The sequence below is a fragment of the Miniopterus schreibersii genome (assembly GCF_964146895.1).
Source record: "Miniopterus schreibersii genome assembly, chromosome: 5".
Classification (NCBI taxonomy): Eukaryota; Metazoa; Chordata; class Mammalia; order Chiroptera; family Miniopteridae; genus Miniopterus; species Miniopterus schreibersii.
In genome coordinates this window covers 210140-237889 of record NC_138106.1, presented here as the reverse complement: position 1 = coordinate 237889, position 27750 = coordinate 210140, and the positions used below count along the sequence as shown (strand labels likewise).

Sequence of the window (27750 nt, the reverse complement as noted above, 5' to 3'; positions counted from 1 at the left end):
GAAAGATGAAGTTAGGACCCGTGTCTATTTTAAATGTGAGGCGAGTCCCACGCTCCTGGTTAACGCTCGGCCTCATCCGTGATGGAAAACCTGGGGGGGGGGCGAGCTCTCCTCCTGAGACGCCGCTGGGGGGCAGGGAACGGGCCCCTGAGAGGACACCCGCACCCACACGCTCAGATGCCCCGGCTCGTCCCCTGAAGGCCCTCCCCCGAGCTTGTGCCCAGCGAGCACTCTCCGTGCCCTGGCTGTGTGGGGTGCGGGGGTCCCCGTGCTGGGGGTGGCGCCACTTCCTGCTGAAGGGATCTTCCTGTCAACTGACACGCAGTTTCCAGGGCTGACCTCCTTTGCAAGACGCGGGGCCGGAAGCCTCGATGACGAGGGAGGGCGCTGCCACTGACCGGCCGGCCTTTCCCGGGCAACCACGGCACCCGCGGACTCAGTTTCCTTATTTATAAAGTACAGGCATTGAACCCAATGGGCACAGAGGCCCTGCCGATGCCCCGGTGGCTCTGTCCTGTAAGCAGAACCCTCTAGCTCCTCGGTGTGCAGGCTGCCCGAGGGCATGCTCAGTACCATTAGCCAAGTTCCGCTTCGGGGTTTATCCAGCCTCCCCCGTGCTGCCGAAAATGGGTGAAGACAAAAGCTGCCCCTGCCTTGGGGTTTCCCAGGGACCCTGCAAGCAAAGCAACGGGAGATGCGCTTTCATAAAGACGGTGGGGAAATGGGGCGTCTTCGCTGTAGGCTGTTGGTTGCCTCTGCCGTCGCTGAAACGTTCACCCCCCACCTTGTCATTTCCCCGCCGCACAGGACTTGTTTGCTCTGGACCTGGAGCTCTACCGGTACAGCGGCGTGAACATGACCGGGTTCCGGCTGCTCAACGTGGATAGCCCTCAGGTGTCGTCCGTGGTGGAGAGGTGGTCCATGGAGAGGCTGCAGGCCCCGCCCCGGCCCGAGGCCGGGCTCCTGGACGGCGTGATGACGGTGAGGTGCAGAGTGTTCGAACTCCTCAGGGGGCCGGTTGAGGACCCCACATGCCTTCTGTAGAGTGAGAAGTGTTATGACCTGAGCCTTGACTGGTGGGAGGGCGGAGGAGCTTTTTATGTTTTTGGATTGCTGTGCATGGTTATATCAAAAACGGCTATTTTTGGCTTTCTGACTGTACTGGTCTCAGATAAAAATAGTTAAAGGGTAGCCACCCCGGTCCACTGTCGGCCAAATGGAGACAAAGCAAAAACCCAGCCAGAGTTTGCCGCTGGAATGTGGCCTTGAGAAGGGGGGAGGAAGCCGCCTATAAAAGCTGTGCTCACCTGGCCAGTGCTGCTCAGCGGTTGAGCGTCAACCCATGAACCTGGAGGTCACGGTTAGATTCCAGGTCAGGGCACATGCCCGAGTTGTGGGCTCGAACCCCAGCAGGGGGCTTGCAGAAGGCGGCCGATCAATGTTGAGTCTCTCCCATTGATGTTTCCCTCTCCCTCTCTCTCTAAAATCAATTTAAAAAATACATATTTAAAACAAATGTTGAGCAGGACCAGTTGCCCTCCTGGTTTCTGCCCCATCTCAGCGAGAAGCAGGTCAGCGGAAAGTACTGGATTCGAACACAGCGGCTGCATCCACACGCTCCCCGACCCGGGCACCTGGGCCACACCTTCGCACACACTGACGGTGCCCCACGCCTGCTGTGTGTCGCTCTTGGAGCAGGTGCCAACCCGCCCCCGACGGGAGAGAGGGAGAGAGCTGCTCCGCTGAACAGATAAATTGCGACCGGCTCTTCCAGGGCTCCTCCTGACATCATTTGTCTTTCGTTGTCACCCACCCTCGGCGAGGTCTCTAATGAAACTCCCTGTGAGATGAGGGAAATAGCAGGGCATTTTTTTAAAAAGCTTTTTGTGTAGGAACAGTGTCATCCGAGGGAGAAGAAAGGGGGGAAGGCAGCCAGGTAATAGCATCTTAAATTGGCAACACATTCTCTGTCCCCATCATCGGAAGAAACACTCTGGCTTTTAAGACGCAATTTACTGATAACTGAAAGACATCATCTCACAGAGAAATGAACTTGGGATTTTTTTTTTCTTTCCTGCTTTTTTTAATGAGGAACAATTTAAAAGGAGAAATAAATGAATGAATGAAGTGGCTCTGGATGATTTCAAGTTCAAGGTCCCTACTTGTTTCTCAAGCCAGAAATAACCCTTCACACGGACCAATGATGTGAGAGTCAGGGGGCGCATCCTGCTGCCAAGGGGCCGTCGGTGACCTGAAACGAGCACACAGAGGGTGTCCCCGGAATGCTGGGCTCTGAAAGGGGTGGGAGAGGGTGGGCGAGAGAGTGAGGGGTCAGTTTTCTCTTCCCTGGGATTTGTAATTTCAGGGAGTTCAAATGCGTTTCAAAATCCTCTGACCAGCCCCCACCTCCCTGCAAGTTTTCTATCCAGGATTAATCTCAAATATTCGTCACCTGCATCTGATAGGCACCACTAAGAGTTTGTTTAGTCATGTAGAGGCAGGTGATAGTACATGTAACACTCAGCAAAGCATGTGTCCTGCTCGGTTGCCTGAGCTGGCAGACGGCCTGTCTGCACCGACTGGTATGAGGAAGGCCAGTGGGCGAGAGAGACGGAGCCATGGGATTCACACTGGAGGCAGGTTGGGTGTGAGGTGCTCCCGGGACTGGGCAGTGACCCGGGCAGACGGCTATCCTGGGGACGGGGGGGACGGCAGAGCCAGTCCCTAGGCCCAGCGGGTGGACAAGGTCCCATTCTGCCCAGAGTTTGTAACTGTCATCTCACCTAAGGGAGGCGTCTTCGGGCTGTTGATGTTCTTCTTGTTGTTATTATAAACCACAAAACGGGAGGTGGGATCTATCAGATCAGAAGAGGCTGGCTCACCGGGGTCTACGAAAGTGGGGACAGCAGCCATGTCAGCTCATGTCAATACAATTTCAAAAAAAATGGTAGAATGCAGTGCCCACTACAAGTGGGACCCCACAGTCCTTCAGATACAGCTTAGAAATGGATCCTGCAAAGCGTAATATGGACCTTTATTTATCCGAAGAGGCCATTTTGCAGTTGTGTTTTCTCTCCACTCCCAGCCCAGGTGGCTGATTTTGGGGGGGGGGGGGGACAGATCCACAGAAAAGTCAAAGGGCAAGACAAGGGCGTCCAAGCACTGATTGCTGAGTCCAGAAAGCACCCCAACACTCCACCCCAAAATAGCAGAATACACATTCTTTTCAAGTGCACAGAGAACTTTTCCAGGATACATTATGGATGTCAGACCACAAAACACGTCTCAGTAGATTTAGGAAGATTGAAATAGTGTCAAGCATCTTCTCGGATCACATCACTATGAAACTGGAAATCAAAACCAAGAAGGAAACTGGAAAAAAACACAAACACATGGAGACTAAACAACATGCTACCAAATGATCAACGGCTTAATAAAGAGATCAAGGGGGAAAAAATTTTGAGACTGATTAAAATGAAAACCAATGATCCAGAATCTATTGGACAAAGAAAAACAGTTCTAAGGGGAACGTCAGGGATACAGGCCTGCTCAAGAAACAAGAAAAATGTAAAATAAACAGTCTAGCCTTACACCTAAAGTGACTCAAAAGTGGAAAACAAAGCCCAAAGTGAGTTGAAGAAAGAATATAAATCAGAGCAGAAATAGATAAAGAAACAAAAAAAGGTAAATGAAACTAAAAGCTATTTCTTTGAAAAGATAAGCAAAATTGATAAAGCTTTAGCCAGACTCAACAAGAAGGAGAGAGAAGCCTCGAAATAAATAAAATCTGAAATGAAAGCAGAGAGGTGACAGCCAGCACCACAGGGTTGTAAGAAAAAATACTACAAACAATTATACTCCCACAGACTGGACAACCTAGAAGAAATGGTTAAATTCCTAGAAACATGCAGTCTTCCAGGACCCTATCAGAAAGAAATGGCAAATCTCTACAGAAGACAAATTACTACTAATAAAATTGAATCTGTAAGCAAAAAAGCGCCCAAGAAACAAAAGTCCAGGACCAGAAGGCTTCACAGGTTAATGCTATCAAATATTCAAAAATATGAGGAGGAAAGTATTCATGCTCATTATATGAAGCCAGCATTAGCCAGACGCTAAAAACCAGACACGAAAAAAACACTACAAAAAAAACTATAGGCCAATTTCTGATAAACATAGATGTAAAAATCCTCAATAAAATATTACCAAACTGAATTCAGCAATACACTGCATAGATCAAACACCATGATCAAGTAGGATTTACTCCAGGGATGCAAGAACGATTTAGTGTCTGTAAATTCATCAACATGACAGACCACAGGAAGAATAAAAATTATATGATCATCTCAATAGATGCAGAAAAAAAGGCATTTGACAAAATTCAACATCTTTTTTATGATAAAAACTCTCAACAAAGTGAGTATAAAGGGAACACACCTAAACATAATAAAGACCGTATAGGACAAACCCACAGCTAATGTCATACTCAATGGTGAAAAGCTGAAATATTTCTTCCCTAAGATCAGGGACAAGACAAGGATGCCCACTGTTGCCACCCTTATTCAACATAGTACTAGAAGTCCTGGCCACAGCAATCAGACAAGAAAAATAAATGCAAGTCATCCAAATTGGAAAGGAGGAAGTAAAACTGTCATTATTTGCAGGTAACATGATACTATACTTATTAAACCCCAAATATTCCACAAAAAAACTACTAGAACTAATAAATTCAGTAAAGTTGCAGGATACAAAATATTCAGAAATATGTTGCATTTTTATACACTAATAACAAAATCCCAGAAAGACAAATGAAGAAAACAGTTCCATGTACAATTGCATCAGAGAGAATAAAATATCTAGAAATAAATTTAACCAAGGAGGTGAAAAACCTGTACTCTGAAAACTGTATGACATTAATGAAAGAAGTTGAAGAAGACATAAATAATGGAAGGATATACCATGGCCATGGACTGAAAGAATTCATATCATTAAAATGTTCATACTACCCAAAGCAATCTATAGATTCAATGCAATCCTTACTAAAATACCAATGGCATGTTTTTCACAGAACCAGAAAAAAATAATTACAAATTTTATATAGAACAAAAGAGACCCTGGACAGAAAAAGCAATCTTGAGAAAGACCAACAATCATGCTTCCTGATTTCAAACTATACTACAAATATACTATAATCAAAACAGCATGGTACTGACATAAAAATAGACACATAGATCAATGGAACAGAACAGAGAGCCCAGAAATAAACCCTCACTTACGTGGACAATTACTCTCTGACAAGGAGGCAAGAACATACAGCGGGGAGAAGACAGTCTCTTCAATAAGTGGTACTGGGAAAGCTGGACAAATGCAAAAAATGACATTTTAAAATCATATACAAAAAGAAACTCTAAAAGACTTAAACTTACATGTAAACCCTAAAACCACAAAACTTCTAGACGAAAACATAACCAATAAACAATTTGACGTAACTATTAGCAATTTTTTTTTTTTTTTTGCATTTGTCTCCAAGGGTGACAACCACAAGAGCAAATCAATCCATCAGTCGATAGATGGGATTTTATCAAACTACAAATATTTTGCACAGCAAAGGAATCTCAACAAAACATAAGGCAACCTGCCAAATGGAAGAAGATACGTGCCCACGATGTACCTAATAAGGGGTTAATATCCAAAATACGTAAAGAACTCATACAGCTCAACAGTAAAAATCCAAACAACCCGATTAAAAAGTCAGACAACCTGGACAGACAGATGGCCAAAGAAGACACGCAGATGGCCAAGACATATGAAAAATGCTCAGCGTCACTCGTCCTCAGGGAAATTCTAATCAGAACCACAGGGGATAGCACCTCACACCTCACCTCACAATATCGTGAAACTATGTACGGCGACAGGAGGCTACTGTGACCGCTCCGTAAGGTATATAGATGTTGCGTCAATATGCTTTACATCTGAAACTAATGTAATATTATATGTCAACTATAAATTTTTTAAAAAAATAGTTCATGGGGAACCAAAATCCCTCTGGACCCATGTACACCTGTTGACATCAACATTATTTTACATATTTATTTATACTTTTTATAAATCTGTGTTACATGCTTGCTATTAAAACTTTTAAAAAGTTATAAACCTATGACAACTAATAAATCATGCAGGTGAAAAACAAAAGGTAATCCCTCCCCCCACCAAAGAGGGCCCACCTCGTCCCATGTCCCACACCTGGGCCGGGTGCTAACTAACCTTTGTTCTCAAGTTCTCTGCACTCAAGCTCTTTCTTCTCAACCTTCAAGGCAAAAGTCACTGCCGTTTCTATTCCACTGGGTCTCTACCTCCCAGGCACTGCATTTCATTCATCCTTCGTCTCTGCCCAGACCCTTCACAGGACAGGCCCTCTATGAACCCATGCAGGGTTATATGCACACTACACAGCCCTGTTCTCTCCCCGAGCCTGCTTGGCTTTCCTCGCAGCCTTATGAACAAATACGTTATAATTTGATGTTTGCTCAGTGCCTTCCCTACACGAATATAAACTCCATGAGGATCGAGACGTGGTCTTTCTGAGCTCTGCTCCACCCCCAGGCTGACGAGCCCTGGCACAGCGCAGACCCTCAATAAATATGTTTAGTAAAGGAATCACTCCACTAAGTAAATACAAAGTGAGCTTCTGCTAAAGACTCAAGATGTTCAATGAAAAATATTCATGGAGTCCTGAAATAGTTCCATAAAAGTTTAAAGAGAGCCCTTATAAATAAGAAATAGGCATGATCAGTGAAGACAGAGATTATTCTAATGTTATTTCAAAAATTTTCCATAAATGAATCACGATTAATATGTAAGGAACGTCATCACTGTAATAGAATTGCATTCTCCAAAATTATATTCTCTAAGGTGAATTTCCCCGGAGCCCTTCCTAGTCATTTCTGTGTATGCCACATACATATACAGATACCTGTATGAATATATAAGATTTTTAAAAACTGAAAACCCATGCATCTGTACTTCCCACCTACTTATCTATTTTCCACTTTAGTATTTTTAGTTATGCAGCATTTATCAAAACTTCATGTACTAAAAATATCTGCAAAGAATATTGTTATATGTGTCATAACATTCAAATCTGAAAACAGAAAGTCATGTCCAACCTCAAAAATTTTGACTCCAGTCTGTCTAGCGTGGCTCAGGGGTTAAGCATCAACCTAGGATCCAGAAGATCGAGGTTTGATTCCTCGTCAGGGCACAGGACTGGGTTGTGGGCTCGATCCCGTCGGGGGCGTGCAGGAGGCAGCCGATCAATGACTCTCATCATTGATGTTTCTATCTCTCCCTCCCTCTCCCTTCTTCTCTCTGAAATCAATAAAGATATTTTTATTAATTTTTTACTCCTTTCTTAAGACCTGTAGACTTAATTAAATAAATATTAACTTTAAAAATAGGGTTAAAATTAAGTTAAGAAAATTGTTACTGAGCCAATAAAGTTCAAAAATAGCAAAATGAGTTATTTCAAAACATCTTGAGATTAGAAAACCAAAGTGTTAGTTAATTCAGTAGACCTTTGGAGTGATTGTATAAAACCCACTTCTTTCCTCTCCACTACATTTACGTTTTTCTCAGCACTTGGACTGATTCAGTCTATTGGCCTTGGATGGACAGGTGAAGGAGGGGCCCCTCTCGGGTGGGTTTTCCTCTCGCTGGGAATGGAAGTCGTGTGAGACTCGATGCTGCGCAGGGGCCGTGGGCACACCACAACCTCAGCCTGACCCCTGCCTTCCCAGCTCTTCAGGTGCATCCAGACACGGGAGCACCTCCTAGGATCCTGACGCACAAAAGTGCGTTTTAAGGCATAAAATAGCATTAATTCTTGCAGCAAAAACTTATCAAAACATTTTATGTGCCAGGAACTGTGTTAGCCACTAAACAATGAACTCGAGAATTTCTACCAAGAAATCTACATTCTTACCGTGAGACAGATGTAAAAAGAAGTGGCTGTGAACAGATATGAAACAGGCAATGATGGTGATTGCCCAGGACAGGAGGAGGCAAATAGAGGTTCCCTCTGGACTCAGAGGCCAATAGCGCGCACGGTGTGGTCACCCCATCGCTCCCCATCTCCACCAAGACACGCTCGGTAAACCCACAGTGAAAGCTGAACGAGTCAGCCGACTGCAGAAAATCACCCGATCTTCATGCTGTGACCAGGATCCTTGGTTTAACTCTACTAATTACTGGCTCTATGTCTGACCCTCTCCAAGTCAATATCCTGCGTGGAGGTCGGTGTTCCTTCAGAACGAAGGGTTTTCTGTCCTGATTATTTTGCCGGTTCTTGAGAATTTCAAACCAGCTAAGATATTTGGAGTTTCCATGAAAACCCTCAACTAAAATGTGAAGGTATTATAAGATCTTAGCCTTAAAGAAAACCACAGGGCAGGATGTTGTAGAAAATGCTGGAAGTATTTATGTGGATTTTTGCAAATGAGAGAAATTTCATGAGGAAGGGAGGGAGGAGATGCCCAAGCCCAGAAGGAATGACTCCTTCAGTCTCTGCCAGGAAAGCAGCTTCCATCAAGGGCAGGCACAGCCTGAGCGAGTCACACACGTCTGCTCCCAGAGGGTCTCCCCAGGCCGCCGGTGGATTTGATTCCGTAACTGCGACCTTCTGGACCCTGGTAAACGGAGGTGACGGACACAGGAATGCTTCCCTGGGAGCCAGCTGTTAGATTTACTCCCAGCAGTTACTAAAAATAAACAAGCAGCCCTGGCTGGTTCTGCTCAATGGTCAGACCATCGGCCTGCAGACTGAAGGGTCTCGGGTTCAATTCTCATTCAGGGCACATACCTGGGTTGTGGGTTGCACATACCCATGTGTGGGAAGCAACTAATCGATGTCTCTCCCATCGATGTTTCTCTCTCCCTATCTCTCCGTCTTTCTCTCTCCCACTCTCTCTAAAAAATCAATGGAAAAAATACCCTCAGGTGAGATTAACAAAAATTGAAAAACTGAAAAATAAAACGTGGTGTGTATCTCCCCGCAGACGGAAGCGGCCCTGATGTACGACGCCGTGTACCTGGTGGCCATCGCCTCCCATCGGGCGGCCCAGCTGGCCGTCAGCTCCCTGCAATGCCACCGACACAAGCCCTGGCGCCTGGGACCCAGATTCATGAACCTGATCAGAGAGGCAAGTGCTTCTCCCTCCCAGCCCCCCTCTTCCATCAGCTCAGTGCCGGGTCCAGGGTGTGGGGTCCTTCCCATATATATGGCTCCCCTGGCATTTCACTCCTAAAGTTCCTACCAGGAATTTTCCAGTGTGACGCTGAGAAGTTTAAAAGAGCTACCAGGTCATCACTTTCACGCTCCTTCACTTCTACTGAGGTTCAGCTGCTGCTGGGCCTCCACCCACTTTTACAGGAGCCCATGGGTGCTACTCCAGGCCTGGTGGGTCAAGGAGTGGGTGGTGGTCCCTGCAGATGAGAGATGGTCCACACTGCAGCCCATCACCCAGTGTCTCCTGAGCCTTGGGTTGTGCAGGGCTGAACAAAAGGACCTTTTGGTCCTCGTGATATTCTGATTAGTTTGTCAGCTCACAGGAAAACTCCAGTTTCGTTCAACACCCACCCGGTGCACTAAAGGATCTGCGAGAGGACAGGGTGTTTGGGGCAAGAGATTCTTCACTGTTGCCCTGGGATCCTGGACTTCCCTTTACAAGACCCTGTTGTAGGAGCCCCAAAACTCCTCATAGACGTGTATGTGATACTGGACACAGCAGGTCCAAGGCCGCCTGTCACTACTTGAGCCAAATTAAGCAGAGACAGGGTTGAATCATGTAGGAGCATTTAATCCATTATTGCCGGCAGTATGGGAAGAGCAGTCGGTCGCCCTGGAAATTCTGCTCTGACTCCCTCGCCAGTTGGCTGATTATATACCGGTGAGAAGCTAACTACCTGCAGCTGCGAGTTGCACCTGTAACGGGGAAGGGAGGGGAGGGGAGGGTCTGCAGTCCGGCCTTCAGGGGCTCAAAGTCCGATAACCAGGTGGCTAATCTATGATGTTACAAACAGCTCAGCCCATTCTTGGGACCAGAGAATGGTCAGCGTTCCTGAGGCCAACTCCCGGAGGGAGTCAGGGTCTGGGCACAGCAACCAAGTCAAAGTCTGTCCTGTCCTTGGTCTGTTCTCAAAATGTATTTCTTTTCTGAGTGATGGGCCCACGGAGGCATCTTACCTTTTCACAGCCTCGTTTCACCCTCCAGTTTCCCAGGGCCTGTAAGAAACCTCTTATCTGTAGTTAGTGAGGTGAATGGCCATTGAACACCTGTGGCTCTCTTATTACGTGCCCCTCCCCCCATCACATCCTCGAGTTGCCGTTGACCCCACCATACAGCTCTTGGAGCATCTGGACAAGATGCCATGAGACACTGGGAGCAGCCAGGCCCAGCCGAGTCTACACCACCCTCTATGGTGCCAGCCCAGTGCCTTCTCCATGGGATACAGGCTCACATCTCAGCTGAAGGGTGTCTTTTCTCCTCTCGGTGCTGAGAAGGCCGGGGCGGGACAAAGCCATAAGGGGAAGAAGGGGAGAAATCCTAGAGAAAGATAATGCTTTTCCTCCATCTCTGCTGGTCTCCCGGCACCTACGGACCTTCTCCAGGGCTGTTCCCTCTGCGTCCCCCTGAGAGATGAGTCTCACTCATTAGGAGAGGACTGGACAGATGAGGATTAGCAGGACCCAGGTTCCAAATCAAGGTTATTGCCAAGGCCAGACCAAAACAAATTTACTCTTTGGGAGTGAGAAATATTTCCAGATGCCAACGTATGTGAGCAATCACTGAGACCAATGTAAAATATGGGCAGCTTTCTGCCCCTGTTTTGCTATGAAAAAGTAATGTATTGGTTCTGTTCTGATGGAGTGAAGATGATGCATTTGAATATATAAGCAAGATATTTAAATTCAAGCTCTTAAAAATCAAAGAGCCAAAGATAAAATTCTCCCCTAAGGCACTTACTTCTATTTGCCTTAATATTTATTTGGACTTTCACTTAGTAGGTCAGTATTGTTACCTTTTAATATATGGGATGTGGGTGAAAATTTGCAGATTTGAAGAAAATTAAAGTCCCTGGAGAAACTTAGGCTCTGACAGGATTTTATCTACCGTGGCTCCAGACTGCAGCCAGGTGACCTTGACTGCAGGACACGCTGTCCCTCAGGTTAGAGGACATTGGATCTGGCAGGAGCCTCAGTGGAATTTCTTCTCTTTGGAAGAGCTTCCATGACTGTCCCTAAATAAATACATTTTTAAATAAATTTTTAAATTTTAGCATCCAACCAGGCTAACTAGAGAAAGATATTCATTACACCCATGTGGGATCCAAACGTTTATCTTCATAGACAAGGAACATGTCGATTAGCTATAAAAATGATTATCTACCCAGTAAAGACAATAATCTGATTAATATGGCCAAAGTAACTTGAATAATTCCAGCCGTAATGATTAGATTTCCAGGTTTCATCACTCACGTTACCTGCCACCCCTTTCCCACCTGCTGGGTCTCGGGTCCACGGTCCAGCCCACGTAGGTGATTGGCAAGTTCAGAAGCCAATTTATTACATCTTGACAAACAGTTCATCCCACGAACCAGCACAAAAGGAAACAGGTTTATGCAGAAAGAAAAGCCAGGTGCCTAGTCTAAGATAAGTCCTTAGGAAGTAACATGTTTACCCAGAGTGCGTGGCACAGATACAGTTAAAGTCAGCAGATGCAGAGTTGGAAATCAAATATTGGCAAGAAAAGCTATTATATCTTAAAATTATGCAGTGATCCGTGCAAGCTGTTATTGCAAGATAATGGGTTATAAACAGCACATATAATAGTTAAAATAATTATAGATCGAGCAGATGAGAATGTGACAAATGCCCCATTTCAGTTCCTGAAATAGCTGACCTCCAAGGAGGTCGTGTGGCCTAAGGGTCGCGTGTCATTGCTCCCTTTGCTTAATGCTTATTTCCACCCCCATCACTGTGTGTACTTTAGGTTTGTTTTAAAGCAGCTTTCCTGAGAACTGGCCCAAAACTGTGGGGACTGGAAGAGATCACGTTGCTCAGATGGAGGGCGAGTCTCAGGCGTATGTCCCTGTACCTACCCTGGGGGCGTGAGACAGTAACTGCGGGAGTCCATCGGGCCACAGACTGAGCTGCCTTTGATTAAAAACAAGCAAAATACCACCATGAACCACACTGTGACCTGTTCCTTTCAGGGGACAGAGCCAAGTGTAGGCGGATTTTTAAAATCCATAAAATCCTTCCCCTGTGTTTTCTCTGCACCAGCTACCCCAAGGTACCTTCACTTCTTGATCTTTTTTGTTTTTAATATGTTTTTATTGATTTTTTTTTTTTAGAGAGGAAGGGAGAGGGAGAGAGAGAGAGAGACATCCATGGGAGAGAAACGCCAGTCGCTTTGCTGCCTCCTGCAGGCTGCGGGGATTGAGCCCTTGGCGAGCCGGGCACGTGCCCTGACTCAGAATCTAGCCGTGACCTCCTGGGCCTGGGTCGACGCTCAGCCACTGAGCCAGGCCAGCGGGGCCCCTTCATCTCTTGATCTTTCTATTAGTAATTCTGTGATAAAGTGCCAGGAAAACGAAAACTTGCTAAACAAATGAATGAGTGTATTCATTAAGGACCCAATAGATGCTGAAAGGGTCATTCCTTCCATGCACATTCACAGCCCAGTAGGGAATTCCTGAATGTGGAAAGCCTTCCAGATTCAAGGAAAACTTCTTTAGAGTTGGACTGGGGGATAAGAGCTGATTTGGGGGTGCAAATGAACTGAGTCTGGCTGCCCCTTCAGCTCCACTAGTGCTGGCATCACGGCCATGAGGTTGTCGAGTGATTCAACCCTTTGATGTGTAGGTTGTGGGGTCGACTTGTCCTGAGATTTCGAGGAGAGGAGAGGAGATGGGACAGTGTGTTGGGCAGAGACATTTGTATCGTCTCTTTGTGACCCTGCGGCCTCGGTGTCAGGGCCAGGAGGGGAACGTCCTGACCCCCAGGGCTCGCTGCTCCCCCCCCCCCCGCCTTCCTTCCATGGGTTAAATGGGTGTAACCTTTGGAAACACTCCCTTATTCAATCTTACTTTCTACACACATTTCGGGTACCTATCGAATGCAGGTGGTAGAATTCAAACAAAAGTAAAACATTTTCGGCGATCAAGAAATTCACTCTCCACTGGAGAAGAGAAAGCTAACACAGATAGTTAACATAATGTACAATTATCAAGTACAAATACATAATAAATGCATAGTTGGCTTAACAGAAATACTATAAGTTAGCACAAGACCAAGGAGGTATGCCAGAGGGTTACCAAGTAGCCCCTATGAGAACAGAGACCATAATCGTATGTTCCCATCTTAAAATATTTGCATTCCACAACTCCAATTTCCCCCTTTTAATTTGAGCTAGACGTTTTGGAATAACTCCTCTACTGGCTCCCAAACCTCTGAAATGGGACTCAACGGCCATTTCAATCAGCGGCATTTATTGTCAAAATGCCTCGTTGCTACCAGAGCACAGGGCAAACAGGAGGACTCGTTGCCAAGGCTCACACTGAAGACGTGCTGGGCGGCGCATTCCCATAAATGACCGTTCTTCAGAATCCCCAGGCAGAAATGCTGTGCTCAGTTGCATTAAAAAATTGATGGGGCTCAACACTGTATTAATCAAATTATGACCAGAGTATATGAATCAATTAACAGAAACTAGAGAAAGGCTGCCGAATGCCGCCCTGCTGATACAACCCTATTCGAGATACAAACAGGAGAGGTGATGCTTCGGGTCGTGCTCAGGGCCGCGGTGCATGGACGCCCGCAGCTCAGCACCCAGCCTAACGGAGCCGTCGTTTAAAGCGGGAAGGTTCTGACAATCAAGTTTAAATTCAGATTTTTTCTGTTTTAACAAAGATAATCAGAAATAAGCCACTCTTGCCCCACCCTGTACTGAAACGCACGACCTGGAACGACCTTTCTTGGTTACGTTAATCATTTTGCAGCTTTCAAAAAAATTTATAACACTGTGGCTGATACTATGAGGCGACTTACTGGGAAAAGGACAGTTCTATATTGGAATTGGGATGACCACCTGTCCTGGTTCACCTGGGACTGCAGGTGTCCCCTGGACACGAGACTTTCAGTTTTAAAAACTGGACAAGCCTGAGCAGTGGGACTGATTGGCCTCCCTCCCAGGAATTGAGAGCAGGGAGGTTCCTGGCACCTATGAATTAAGAAATAGGTGTATTTGGCTCTTTTGTACAGATTATGCAGATACGTAATTTGCCCCCCAACATTTTAAATTGGGAATGAAACAAACAGGTTTTGGACCCTCTTTGCTGCCCTTCCCCAAGCCCAGGCCCGGTCCTTAAAAAGCTGTTTTTAAAGGAAATTCGTAATTACGAGACAGGGTTTCTGACAGGAGGCGCACTTGACTTGTCTCAGGAAGAAACAGATTTCTTAGCGGTTTCGGGAGCTTTCTCCCAGCAGGAGCCCGAGCCGAGCGCTATCTTGATTCCCACGGAATCTGACTGTTCCTGTTCCCAGCCCCTGGGAGACTGAAATGCTGTCATCTCTCAATTTGAAAGCAGGCTTTCGATGTAATTTAGGGAAGCACATTGCCGGCTAAATCAATTGACGGTTGGGTTAGTCAGTGCACCCACAGTGTGTAGTCCTGTGGAGCCAGGATTTTAAGTGATTTGCTGATTTTCACACCATTTAAGTCACTGAGACTGAGAAGGAGGCAAACACTCTCCGGTTTTCTTTCGACGTCAGTGTCTTTCCCAGAACGTCCCAGTTCCTGTCGCCGCGTCGTGCTGGGAGGGTCCTGTTTTACAGCTTCCTCTAACCCCACGCACACCGCCGGCAACCCCCAGACGTCGAAGTAAAGCACAAGCAAGATTTGAATCCAGCAAAGGCCACGCTGTCCCCGAGAGAGAGAAAATAGGTGAGGATCTTTCGGGAGCAAGTCTGAGGAGGTGGTTGCCCTCAGAGGGAGAGCCTGTCCCCTATTCCAAGGGCGTTTAAAGAAAGGTCCCGGTGGACCGGAGCCATCTCTTTCTACAAATTGCCTGATTGAGTTTCAATTTCAGGTTCATTCTCGCCTGGCCACACTTTCCCACCTGGTGCCCTCGTCCCATTAAATCTGCTCCAAGCCGGCATTGCGTCACGAAGTGATTTACCGCCCGAAAGGTCCGCTCAGAACAGAAACACCTGCTGTGTCTCAGATACCAGCCAACACGCGATTGCTTTCACCTGCTGGCCTACTCAGTGCTGTCGGGGGGCCCTGTCAACGTCCCAGCCATGCGAGCAGATGGACGCTTCCTGAAATAACTGGCAAATACCTTCTTCAACGTGGCATGTTCTACACGTGCTCCCTGCACACGTTGTTGTAAGGAGGTCGGCTTTACAGGTGACGTGGCGGCTCTGAGGACGGACTCGAATTCAACCCCTGCACCTGGTGGAAATCCCCGAGGAGCCGAGAGGAGCGCGACCGTCTCTGGGCGCCCTCAGAGGCTTAGGTGTGGGGAACATCCCAGCTCTCAGCCTCACGCAGCCCTGCGAGGCGCCGTTTGTATCCCCGCCTGACAGGCGAGGAGCATGGACTTGGAGCCACGGTGGGTTTGACCCACTCGTCCAGCTGGTGCGGTGCAGAGAGGATCTGGCTCCGGGCGTGTGATTCTGTCCCAACAAAACCGCCTCCCCCCAAGGAGCGTCTGTCCGTGTGTTTAACTGACGGACCCACAGGAGGTGGCGCAGGAAGAGCGTGGACCACGGGTTTTGTGAAGCGCTGGGCCCCTGCCCCCGATGAGTCAGGAGTCAGATAGGAGGGGCAGGCGACCCCCATCCGCCCGATACAGGGGGCCCAGCGCCTCCGGGGCAAATACAGGACGGTGGGAGCCCAGCGGTGGGGGCTGGGGCCTCGGAGGTGAAAGCTGGAGGACAGTGAGGGAGTGTCGGGATGACACTGGGACGCTAGGTCGCCCGCGCCTTTCAGACGGGGAAACGATCATGAAGCCGTAAAGAAGAAACAGGTTTTGGATGAACACTGGGCCACCCAGTCCCAGCCCGAAGGCTCCCCCGCCTGCCGGGGGTAAGGATGCGGGAGAAGGTGTGTGACCGAGGCCACCCTCTGCGGCTTGGCCAATATGTCATCCCTTTAATAGGAAGCAGAATTTGGTGGCGGGTGTAAGACGGTCGTTTATTCCCTGTGCTCAGAGTTTATGCGACGTGGGGGTCAGCAGCCGTCCTCGTACCTGGAGTCTGACCCCTTTGCCAGCAGCTTCGGGAGCCGCGGAGGCCGTCGTCCCAGCTGACCGGGCGACGGGACGGTTGGGAGAGCATCGGGCACCAGGCCCACGCCTTTGAAGAGCAACTTTTATTAAGGATTTGACTGGGTCCCTCCTTTCCTGCCTCTTCCAACAGCAGATTCAGTTTCAGTTGCTCAAACTTGCCTGGGGGTATCTGGCAAGAAATAAAGGACCCTGATACTGGGAACGTAAATATCTGACAAAGCCAAGAAACCGACTCGCAGGCACCCGCGCGATGGGAGGACCCCCGTCCCGGCGGCGGGGACACGCCCGCCATGCCCCTTCTCCCAGAGGCTCCTTCTGTATGTTTAATGCTGTGATAATCACATTATTAACAATTACACCGGGGGTGTAATTCTATTAACAGACTTTCAAAGTAATTTGCTAATTAGAGATCTGGATGCTCATCTTTTATCATTGTTTTTTCTTGTTTTAAAGAGTTTTATTCAGGGATGGCTGAGGGGGGGAAGCTAAGCTGATGCAAATGAGAACAACCCAACCGGGTCTGATTAACATGATGCGATTCAACTGTGATGGTATCAAACAGTCGCTTTTACCGTTTAACTTAATTATTCTACGACAGGCCGAGGGAAACGCGCCTCCTGCTTCCGGGACATCTTTGAAGCACGGCCCCGAGCGACCTTCCCTCACCCGCAGTCTGTGAATATTGTTTTAAAATATCATGAAGTCAAGTCACCGTCGCCTACCTCGCCCCTCGGGAGCTGAGGCGGTTTTGGGAAATGCCGCGGGATCTACTTCACCGTTTTCTCCACTTGAAGGTTCTCGAGAGGCTGAGCGAATCCAAACCCCAGACTCCTCATCGCGAGGAAGTAAATGCCGAGGTGTTTGGGTGGAAAGGATGCTGCTGATGTGACGGAAGAAAAGCCCAACGAACGGCCGTCCCCGGCACTTCTGGGTGATGTCAGGACGTCGCTCCCGGAGGTCCCGTCCCCGCCTGTGTGCGCGACGGGCACAGGTGCGGGGGGCAGGGGAGAAGTGTGGGCCCGTGAGCGTAGCGACCTGTCAGGGAAACTAAAATGCCCTCAGGACTCACAGAAAAGTAATCGTTGAGAAGCGAAGTTTCCTTGCTTGATGGAGCAGCGTCAGCAGGCGTCCTGGCGCTGGGTGCGAGAGGCAGGAGAGGGCAGCGAGGGCCTGGCTCGGGGTTCGAAGGGGTTCTAAGCACTCGTTCCGGTTGGCTCATTGGAAAACGGGAGGCTCGTCCTCGGAGGGGCCATTTCTACGGTTTCCTTTCGGAAGCGCAGTGTTCGTCTTCAGTGACGAACGTCCAGGGTGCCGAGTCCTGTGTAAGCGGAAAATTCGGGCAAATCTCCAAACCAGGCAGAGGAAGGAACAGAACAGCGGGTGCTCAGAGACGGCTCACGCAGCGTCTTCACATCTGGAAGGAGAAGTGGAGGCCCTGTGGGGTGGACTGGTTTCCCCGGACCACAGGAGCTGCCACCTGCGGGGGACACGCTCGCAGGGCACTGAGGTGGGCAAAACAGGACCATCGCCCAGGTGGAGCCAGCAGGTCTCAACGCTGGAAGGCTAACGGAGAAGGGCTCGTGTTTCTTCAAAATAATCTCTCATTAAGTGACGTCATTTCTGCACCTCCTAACGTTGCAGCAGTGACGTAAGTTTTCATGGAAGATTTACGGAGAAATCCATTGTAATTGCCGCGCACTGAGCACAGGCGATGCCGTGGCCCAGCCGGGTGAGAGGGACGCCGAGCGGAGGGGCAGTGACGGCTCCAGGCCTGCCCCTGACTCCGAGGCGGCCTCCATCTGAGGGAAACACGGCGAACGGCGCTCACGTGCGCTAGACTCCAAGCCGTGAAATCCCGGAGGGGAGAGGCCCTGGGCTGTGCCGGGAGGGACTGGTAACGGCTTCAGGGAGCCTGGCGTGGCCGTGGTAGAGTCTTCTGCTTGTTCGATGGATATTCCGTGAGCACCTACTGAGCGTGAGGTTCTCCCCTTGGGTTTGGGCATTTCAGTGAACAAACAGAGCAGCCCGGCCTGCTGCCCTGGGAGCTGACCTGTCCCTGAGCAGGGGTCCAAACACGTCAGGGGAGAGGGTTCCCGGTGACGGGGGAACAGGAACAGAATCGTGAACTGTGGACGTGGACGTGGTTGGAACACAAGCCTCCAGCGTGCTCACTGGGTCTTGGCGGAGCCCCTCCTTGTAATAAAAAGCAGATTAGCCGGAGAAAAACAAACACAGGTTTAAGGACTTGTCGACCTCCTTGTACGCGCTCGGAGAGGCCGACCCAGGAAAACTGAGTGACCCCCTGAGACGGAAGCAGCTGCCACCTTCAGTGCCATCCCCAGCTCAGACAGGAGGTGTTGGGGGGCCCGGGAAACCCCAGGAAACGCGAGGAGGTCACGCAGACTTGGATCCCAGCCTGGTCCATTGATGAGGGTGTCTACAGACGGGGTCGCCCAGCCCCTGGCCCAGGGAGGGGGCACCTCACAGATGGAAACTCCTCATGAATGTCAGTTACTCTCACAAAGGAGGGGAACTTCTCCTCGGTTTTCAGGGCGTCGCGGTGTCTGCTGCCTGTAGAAATAATCGCCCTGACATAACCCTTACGCCAAAGAGGCGTATTTTGTCCGAGACCTGGGTCCAGCGGAAATCTCGGTGTTGGGGCCCCTCCCGTGCTCCCCGACCTCCTGGCCGGTGTGGACGGAGGGAGTTACCTGCACTAAGTGCCACAGGGTTTCCCGAACGCGTTTTCCCACAGGCAGCGTTTTCCTCACGGGGGTCGTGCTGAGTCAGTTCGGTCCATCGCCCGGAGTCCGTGGGGCTCCCTGGACACCTACGGGTCGGTGGCATTTCTCTCTTCGTGTGGCACACGGCCCGCAGCAGGGTCTCGACGCCCGGCTCAGAATCCAATCTCACGTCCAGCAGGTGCGTCTGCTGTGCCTCTTTGTTCGGTGCCGGCTCATTTTATTCCTTAATTTCACGTTCCAGCCCCTGGTTCGGCGTCATGCCCGTGTGTCCCCAGTTCTCCTCCCTGCTCATCCAAGTGGCAAAAAAGTTCTTTTTCCATTTTCTCCTGCCTGACAATGCTTCCTTCTCGCCTGGAACATCTACAAAGGCTCCCTGTCGGGGTCTCTATTGAACTGAAATATCTTTTGACCTTCACTGTCTCCTTTCCCTTCCTGCCACAATTGCCCGTCTCCCTGCTGCTGTCCCTGGGTGGCCATTGCTGTATTTTTTTTGGTTTTTCGGGGGGGGGGGTTGTGTTTTTGTTTTGGTTTGGTTTCGCAAACTAATTGTTGATAAGCATTTATCAATCGCCAATGCATTATTGATGAGGGGGGACGGACAGTGACGAAGGCCTGGATGTGCTGACCAGGAGCCGCGCGGGGAGCCGGTCTTCTGGGACGGGGCTGAGGCCTGTCTAGTTCAGATAATGACGTAATTGCGTTTGCCATAAGGACCGCGCCCGCCTAGGAGCAGCGTTTGCACCGGGACGACTGTAGCACACGTAACTGAGAGCAATGCTTAGACGGGGTCCCTGTTTTAGGAACTAGCTTTCGTTTCTACCTGCGTCAGTCCTCTCGACAACACCTGCGGAACCGCGTACCCCGCGGCGTGGCACGTTCCTCCCCGCATCAGACGCGCGATCTCGTGGCCAAGGTACAAATCGAGAGAGGAAGGGAGAAGAGCAGACGTTTTCATCAATGTCTTATTTCTAAGCTCTTTTTCAGGATGATATTTATCGTCCAAATAAATATATATATATATATATATATGTATTAGCATCAAGGAAGCAAGTAGGTAGCTAGCACTTAACTCGAGGCTCCTGTAATATTCGACATTTAACTTCATTTAGTTAAAATGATTGCTCATGTGTATTTATTTTTCCTAAAGGGAACTTGACTATGTGAAAGCACGTCTGGCCGTTCCGACAGGTTCCCTGGCACGGCCCTTCTCATCGGGTGGTTTCCTGCTGAGAGACAGACTCCTTTTCTGAGGGGCGAGAAGGTGCTTTTACCGTAGACGTGGCCTTTTAAGAACAACGGTTTCTAGTATTTCTTTGTTGATGTGTTAGAAATTGTAAGGATATTATAAGTAGAAGGTTTATGGAAAATCCCAAAATTAGCTTCCCTAAAGGGTTAGAGCAAAGCGAGTGAAAAACAGTTTTTAAATGATGATTCCATGGGTTATGGAAACATCAAAACTTAGAAATAAAGGAAAAAATGAAAGACTGCCTGGCCTTTCTCGGTCGTGGCGGCCACTGTCCAACAGGCTCACCCCAGGGTGGTGGGTCCTCTAGGGAAACGCATCTTAACACAGCCCTCGGGAGAAGGGTTTCTGTTGTAGGCAGAGGGGGTCTATGGGCTCTTCAAAACCTTGGCTTGCCCTGAAAAAGTAGATTTTCCCCCCAAGGCCCTGGCTGCTATTACTCTTCTTGGGGTCACACTGACCTCCAAGGTCCTCCTTTGAGGCCCAGGACTCAATCCCCAGTGTGGCCACAACCGAGGTGTTTTTTTGGGGTGTTTTTTTTTACTTTTGTGTGTGTATGTTTGGATTTTTCCCGTGTTTCCCTGACGGAGCCCTGCGTCGGTGGTGGGCTGGATTCCGTGGGGCTCGCAGCCACCAATGCGGGACATTCGTGGGGACCTGCGTGTGGCCGGGGGGTTCTCCAGTGTGTGCCCAGCGGCCGCAGCAGTGAGAATGGGGTGCGCCCTGGCATTAGAGGACTTGCGCGAAGCAACACTGCCCGTTGCCCGGAGGACGCCGGCAGCCTCCAAATCCTGTTGAACAGTAGCTGGTCTCACTGCCCTTCCCACCCCCTCCCGCCATCACCCTGCCTCGCTCCGTGGACCCGCCCACGGCAGCGCGATTGCCTCTGGGGTTCCTGCTTCCCCTCGGGCCGCACGCTTGTCTTCGTGGCCAGTCCCTGTCCTCGGAGCGCAGACCTGCTCTCGCTGCCTCCAGGGTCCCTGCCTGACTCTCCTGTTCCCTGCAGCTGGGGTAGGAAGTTTTTCTCCACACGGCTTCCTCCCGGCCCCGGGTGCGGATCCTGTCCTCACCCTCCTGCGGCCTCCCTGAAATCCATCAACGTGCTGGTTCCTACTGAACTGTAAGCAGCCGGGTGCTGCCTCCCAGACAGAGTCCCCGCAGAGAAGGTCGGGGCTCGGAGGTGACGGTGTGAGCCCCGTGGGTGCACGGACAGGCGACCTGCCTCAGCGAGGCCGAGAGCAACTTCCCTTCCTCTGCCCTGTTCTCTCAGGCCCTCGGGGGTGCGATGAGGCAACCGGCTTTGTCCAGTCCACGGATTCCTGTGGAGACCCCCTCACAGACACGTCTACACAAACTCTTCGGGATTTTCCTTTTTAAAAAAATTTTTTTATTGATTTCAGAGAGAGGAAGGGAGAGAGAGAAACGTCAATGATGAGAGTCACTGATCGGCTGCCTCCTGCACGCCCCCCACTGGGGATGGACCGGGAATCGAACCCCGATCTCCTGCATCCTAGGTTGACGCTCAACCGCTGAGCCACGCCAGCCGGGCAGGAATCTTCCTTATGTCTTACACGTGTCCCATGAATTTGGTACCGTCAGGAGGGGAAAAAACAGCTACGTGCACACAGAGGGCCGAGCCTCCTTCATCCTCGTGTGTAAATCAGCCCGAATTAGACAACATTCCAAACTCACCAGTGAAGCTCCAGCCCCTCCGGGGCCACTGTGTTGTCTGCACGAAGCCCCCAAAGGTGCCCAGTGCGAGTGCGATGGGCAGGCAGACTGCTGTGAGGTTAGTTCCTAAACCAACGTTGGCACAGGGGGTAGACTGCACAGGGGCCCCCAAAAGAGGCTGCGTCCTAATCCCCCAAACCTGCAAATGTTTCCTTTTGTGGCAAAAGGGACTTTGCGTGGCTGATGCAATGAAGGGTTTTTGAGACGTGAGACTTTCCTGGGTTATCGGCCTCACTGCCCTCCAGGGACACGGTGACCCAGACAGGGAGGCGTGTGACCCCAGAGGCCGAGCTTGGAGGGAAGAGGTGGGGACCAGGCTCCTCAAGCCCCCACAGGGAGCACACCCCCTGACACTTGGATTTGCCAGAGATACTGATTTAGGGCTTCTTCTGGCCCCTAAAACTGAGAACAATTTCTGTTGTCTGAAGCCACTAAGTTTACGATAATTTGCTAGAGAAGCCACAGGAAATTAATAGAATGGCCAAATGACATTGGAAGGCCTAAGTCACCCTAAAAGACACCCTAAAAATTCATCACAGAGGAAACTAAAAGGGAGCGGGAGGAACTTCCCCTGGGGCGTTCTTGGAGGACCTTGGGGAGCGGACGCTGTGACCCCCAGACTCTGTTTACTCGCTGTGCAGACGAGTTGACAGTCACTCTTGCATGCAGCCCACCTGGATTGGTCCTATACGGATCCGACTGACGTTAGGATGTGAAGCTGACAGGCGAAGGAGCACTAATAAAACAGCGGGGGGGCGGGGGGGGTGCTATCTATGGGCTTACTGAGCCGAGGCCACGGTTATGGCTCCGGGATGGAGCCCAGTGGCTGCAGGCGGAGGGGCTGAGGGGTGTGCCGAGCGTGGCCAGTGTGGTAACGACGCGTTCCTTCCCCACAGGCTCGGTGGGACGGCCTGACTGGGCGGATCGCCTTCAATAAGACCGACGGCTTACGGAAGGATTTTGACCTGGACATTATTAGTCTCAAAGAGGAAGGAACGGAGAAGGTAACCTCCCCGATAATAAATTTAGAGATAAATTTAAAGCACTGCTCAGGCATTTTAATTGCAAATACAATTCGGGGGATGAAAAATGGTTCTCTCGACGTGTTCATTTACGCCGGTTTTCCGATCTCACTCCAGATCTGCAGACAGATGTTGATATGCTGTAGTCTTAAATTACACGTGTTATTAATAGCAGCGCTGATGAGCGGTTATATAGTGCGTGGTTTATATAGCAAGCGAGATTACGTTGGGACATATATAACCGATGGGCGGGTGTCATTAGCTCCATTTCTCTAAGGATTTAAAAATTAACTTAAAAAATCAGAGGCTGACAACAATGGATCTTTGGAATGGTATCCAAGGGTTACTCGGAATTTAATTTTAATTGCACATCATTGTGAGACTGGTGATTGAGGCACAAAATAAAGGAGCATAGAATAGTCTTACCAGGGCAAACCAACTTTGCATCTTTGGTTTTAGGAGGAAATATGCCAAAAATGTATTTTAATGTTGGATTCTGATGTTAGGATTATTTTACTTGTGATTCTCAATTTTCTCAATGTTTAAAGTTCCATTTTTGTTACGATTTAGAGCAATTCAGACGTAAACTATTTAGTTAATAATAAAATAGAATTTGGCTTCTCGGTATATTTTATTATATCAATTTTAGTATTCACAACTGTAATTTGGAATTAATGCTTATAATGTGAAGGTTTTGCCCTTTAGAAACTTAAAAAAAGATTTGAAACCCCTCAAATAATCATCCGAACATCAACACTCTGTAGTCTAACATTTTTATTTTTTGCTGTTGTGGGCAGGAAGCTGTGCTCGGTGGACAAGGTTGTCTGTCTTTGGGGAGCAGTGACTTCATTGAAATATTTGGGCTGAGTTTTAAAACGAGATGGATTGTCCCTTCCTGTTTTGTTGGTTTTGCTAACTGGGACGCATTTGCTTTTAGGTTCTAACGATGCCCACCCCCCAAGAGCTTAATGAAAGCAAACAGAGAGCAATTAGGCTGAAGGTAGCAGCAGCTGACCCCTGGTGCCGAACGTTCGAGGGAAATAATTAGTTTGCAGCTTTGAGAGTGAACAGTGTACGTGCAGGTTTCCCGGTTCAAAATCGCCCCCCTGTCCCTCCCCCCAGGGGCGTCTTCCCTCGTCTGTTAACAGCCTAACCCGCTCAGGGGAGCACAAGGCATCGGCCTTGCCCCGTGGATGTGGGGTGGGCCGGGGAACAAGAGAAGAGCAAAGAGGGCCCGTCGTGGGCCGAATGCTGCACGCGTGTTCCTTCCCCCTTCCTCTGCCTGCGCCCCGCTCTCGCTCTGCCTGCGCCCCGCTCTCGCTCTGGCTTCTCCCCAGCACAGACGGGGGGGGCCCAAGGCAGCGACGACGAATCCACAGCTGGTGATTCCGCAGCGCGACGCGCCTTCGCTGGCGTTTCTCCATCAAAGGCAAAACCACACTAGATGAGCCCGTTTTCTCCATTTCTTCCTGATCTCCTCACCGTTGGCAGTAACTGTCCCTCTGCCGGCGACCGGTCAGTTCCCGGGGAGGCTGACGGGCCGTCGGGCAGTGGGGAAGCCGCCCACCGCCCTCGGCCCCGGGAGGAAACGCCAGCCTTTCCCTGGCAGCCTCTCCCCGACCAAGCGCAACTGTGACAAACGGCCCACTTCCCACTTTCGCTCAGGTTTGTTCTGCGTGGAAGCCCACAGTCGAAGACTAAGTCATCAGGAATGCGTTCTGCTCGCCTAAGAATAGTGCGTGCGCGTGCGCCTGTGTGTACATGTGTGTGCCTGTGTGTGCACGTGTGTGCACGTGTGCCTGCGTGTCGACCGAGTGACGGGTTTTGGTGACAGATGCCTTGGGCAGGGCTTCCCAAGGTCTGATGAAGACCCTGTACGTCTCCAGCATAACTGGACGTGTTCAAAACAACTTTAACCCACCCTCTTGGTGCGTGAAGGGGAGTGAAAACCGGGCCCTTGTCCTGCCCGCCAGGCGGAGGGGCTTCTGTGGGACCCAGGGCTCGGCCCACCTGTCACCTGCCCCGGTTCCAGGCCGTGGGTGGGGAAGGAGACGCTGAGGCCCCGTTCGCCGTGAGACCTTTGGGTTCTGTGTTCCGTTTTAATTAAGTGCTATTTTTATTTTTTCCCCTGAAATCCAAGGCTGCTGGCGACGTGTCTAAACACTTATATAAAGTGTGGAAGAAGGTTTGTACTCGGAAAAAATCTGCAGGAAATCTGGGGTGGGGGTATCCAGGGAAACGCCGGGTCCCCCAGGTTCCCGGGCGTAGCTGGCTCTCCGGCTGCGGTTTCGAGCGCGGTGCTGGGCGAGGCCGGCGGGGTGACTGAACGTGCTGTCTCTCAACAACATGACGGGGAACTGAAAGCAGGCTCGCACTGGATTAAATAATGATGGATTCAGCGCTTCCCCGACATTATTTTTGTTTCTCCGGGGCAGGCTCCGTCTCTGTTAGGACCGAGCGCAGGCACACACTGGTCTATTTACATTCTGTCTCAGTTCTTTCCCTGAGGGGCACGAAAGCAACAGATTTGATCCATCAGACTAGTCAGATAGGCCGAGGCTCGGGCGCCGGGACCCCTCCCGCGGAGTCATCGCCGAGAACACGCTCGGGAGGCCCCCGGGAGCCAGCTTTGCTCCTGTGCTGGCTCCGCACCTCCCCTCGCCGCTTGTTCCAGAACAAGTTCCAGAGGACAGACATCAGAGACTCTGGAAGGAAAATTAGATCAGCTTATAAATTATAACACCCACGATCTCCTAGTTTATTTTACAAGGAATGTGCACGGATGTTATATAAGCAAACGCTAGACATGGAAACACCTGGGCCAGGAAACCTGCCCTCGTCCTGTGTCTCTAAGTCGGCTTGTGAGAGATGCACAGACTGACAGATGGGCCTTAAGTTGCTTCAGGTGCTTAGTGTGAAGTCTCGTCAGGTTCACGTCCGTCCTTTGGATTGTCTGTTAGAAAACAAAGTGTAAACAGTTTCCCGTCGCCAAACAGCACGTCTCGTACTCAGCAGATGATCTCAGAAACGGCCCCCTTTAGGTTTAAAGAATCCACAGAGTTAATAGCTTTATTTTCATCGTCAGTGAGGCCACCGAGGGCACGGGCGAAGCAGCCCCATCTCACTGCTGACAAGTGGCCGAGCCTGCCTGGCACCCAGAGAGGAACTTGTTACGCCAGCCGGCTGGAGGCTGGGCACTTCGTGTGAAATTAATTCACGCTGGTCTCCCAGGGATGGAACGCAGGCTCTGAAGTCATGGGGGCCCTGTCCTTGACTTGTCACTAAACTACGATAGTCACCCCCTCCCGCCTGTCCGCACCTTGGTGCCCCTGCTTCCTGCTGCCCCCCCCACTGTGAGTCGTGTACACTGTGGCGTGTTGCTGCGTGTTCTGTGTTATGACCCCTCACCCACGAGACAGTGACCCCAGTGCCAGCACCGAGACTGTGGACAGACACAACCCCCAGCACAGCTCCACCTCAGGGAGGAGGCTTCCCCCATCGCACCCCCTTCCCCATCGCACCCCCTTCCCCATCGCACCCCTTCCCCATCGCACCCCTTCCCCATCGCACCCCTTCCCCATCGCACCCCTTCCCCCATCGCACCCCCTCCCCCCATCGCACCCCCTCCCCCCATCGCACCCCCTCCCCCCATCGCACCCCTCCCCCCATCCCACCCCCTCCCCCCATCCCACCCCCTCCCCATCCCACCCCCTTCCCCATCGCACCCCCTTCCCCCATCGCACCCCTTCCCCATCCCACCCCCTTCCCCCATCCCACCCCCTTCCCCCCATCCCACCCCCTTCCCCCCATCGCACCCCCTTCCCCCATCGCACCCCTTTCCCCCATCCCACCCCCTCCCCCATCCCACCCCCTTCCCCCCATCCCACCCCCTTCCCCCCATCCCACCCCCTTCCCCCATCGCACCCCTTTCCCCCATCGCACCCCCTCCCCCATCGCACCCCTTCCCCATCGCACCCCCCTTCCCCCATCGCACCCCCCTTCCCCCATCGCACCCCCTCCCCCATCGCACCCCCTCCCCCATCGCACCCCCTTCCCCCATCGCACCCCCTCCCCCACCGCACCCCTTCCCCCACCGCACCCCCTTCCCCCACCGCACCCCCTCCCCCCACCGCACCCCCCTTCCCCATCGCACCCCCTCCCCATCGCACCCCTTTCCCCCATCGCACCCCCTCCCCATCGCACCCCCTTCCCCATCGCACCCCCCTTCCCCCATCGCACCCCCTTCCCCATCCCACCCCCTTCCCCCATCCCACCCCCTTCCCCCATCCCACCCCCTCCCCATCGCACCCCTTTCCCCCATCGCACCCCCTCCCCCCATCGCACCCCCTCCCCCCATCGCACCCCCTCCCCATCGCACCCCCTTCCCCATCGCACCCCCCTTCCCCCATCGCACCCCTTTCCCCCATCGCACCCCCTTCCCCATCGCACCCCCTCCCCCCATCGCACCCCCTCCCCCATCGCACCCCCTCCCCCCATCGCACCCCCTTCCCCCATCGCACCCCCTCCCCCATCGCACCCCTTTCCCCCATCGCACCCCTTTCCCCCCATCGCACCCCCTTCCCCCATCGCACCCCCTTCCTCCCATCGCACCCCTTTCCCCCCATCGCACCCCTTTCCCCCCACCGCACCCCTCCCCATC

General features: G+C 50.9%; 1 protein-coding gene across 2 annotated transcripts in view; it reads left to right on the top strand.

Moving 5' to 3' along the window:
- Positions 1 to 27750, top strand: part of GRIK1 (glutamate ionotropic receptor kainate type subunit 1) — a gene marked incomplete at its 3' end in the record, with an annotated part of 189967 nt that overhangs the window by 122703 nt on the left and 39514 nt on the right. For both annotated transcript variants that reach the window (XM_081138307.1, XM_081138306.1), the window contains exons 6-8: positions 808 to 981; positions 9054 to 9197; positions 22965 to 23072. In XM_081138307.1, coding sequence (XP_080994433.1) covers positions 808 to 981; positions 9054 to 9197; positions 22965 to 23072 — 426 coding nt within the window. The remainder of the gene's footprint in view (positions 1 to 807; positions 982 to 9053; positions 9198 to 22964; positions 23073 to 27750) is intronic.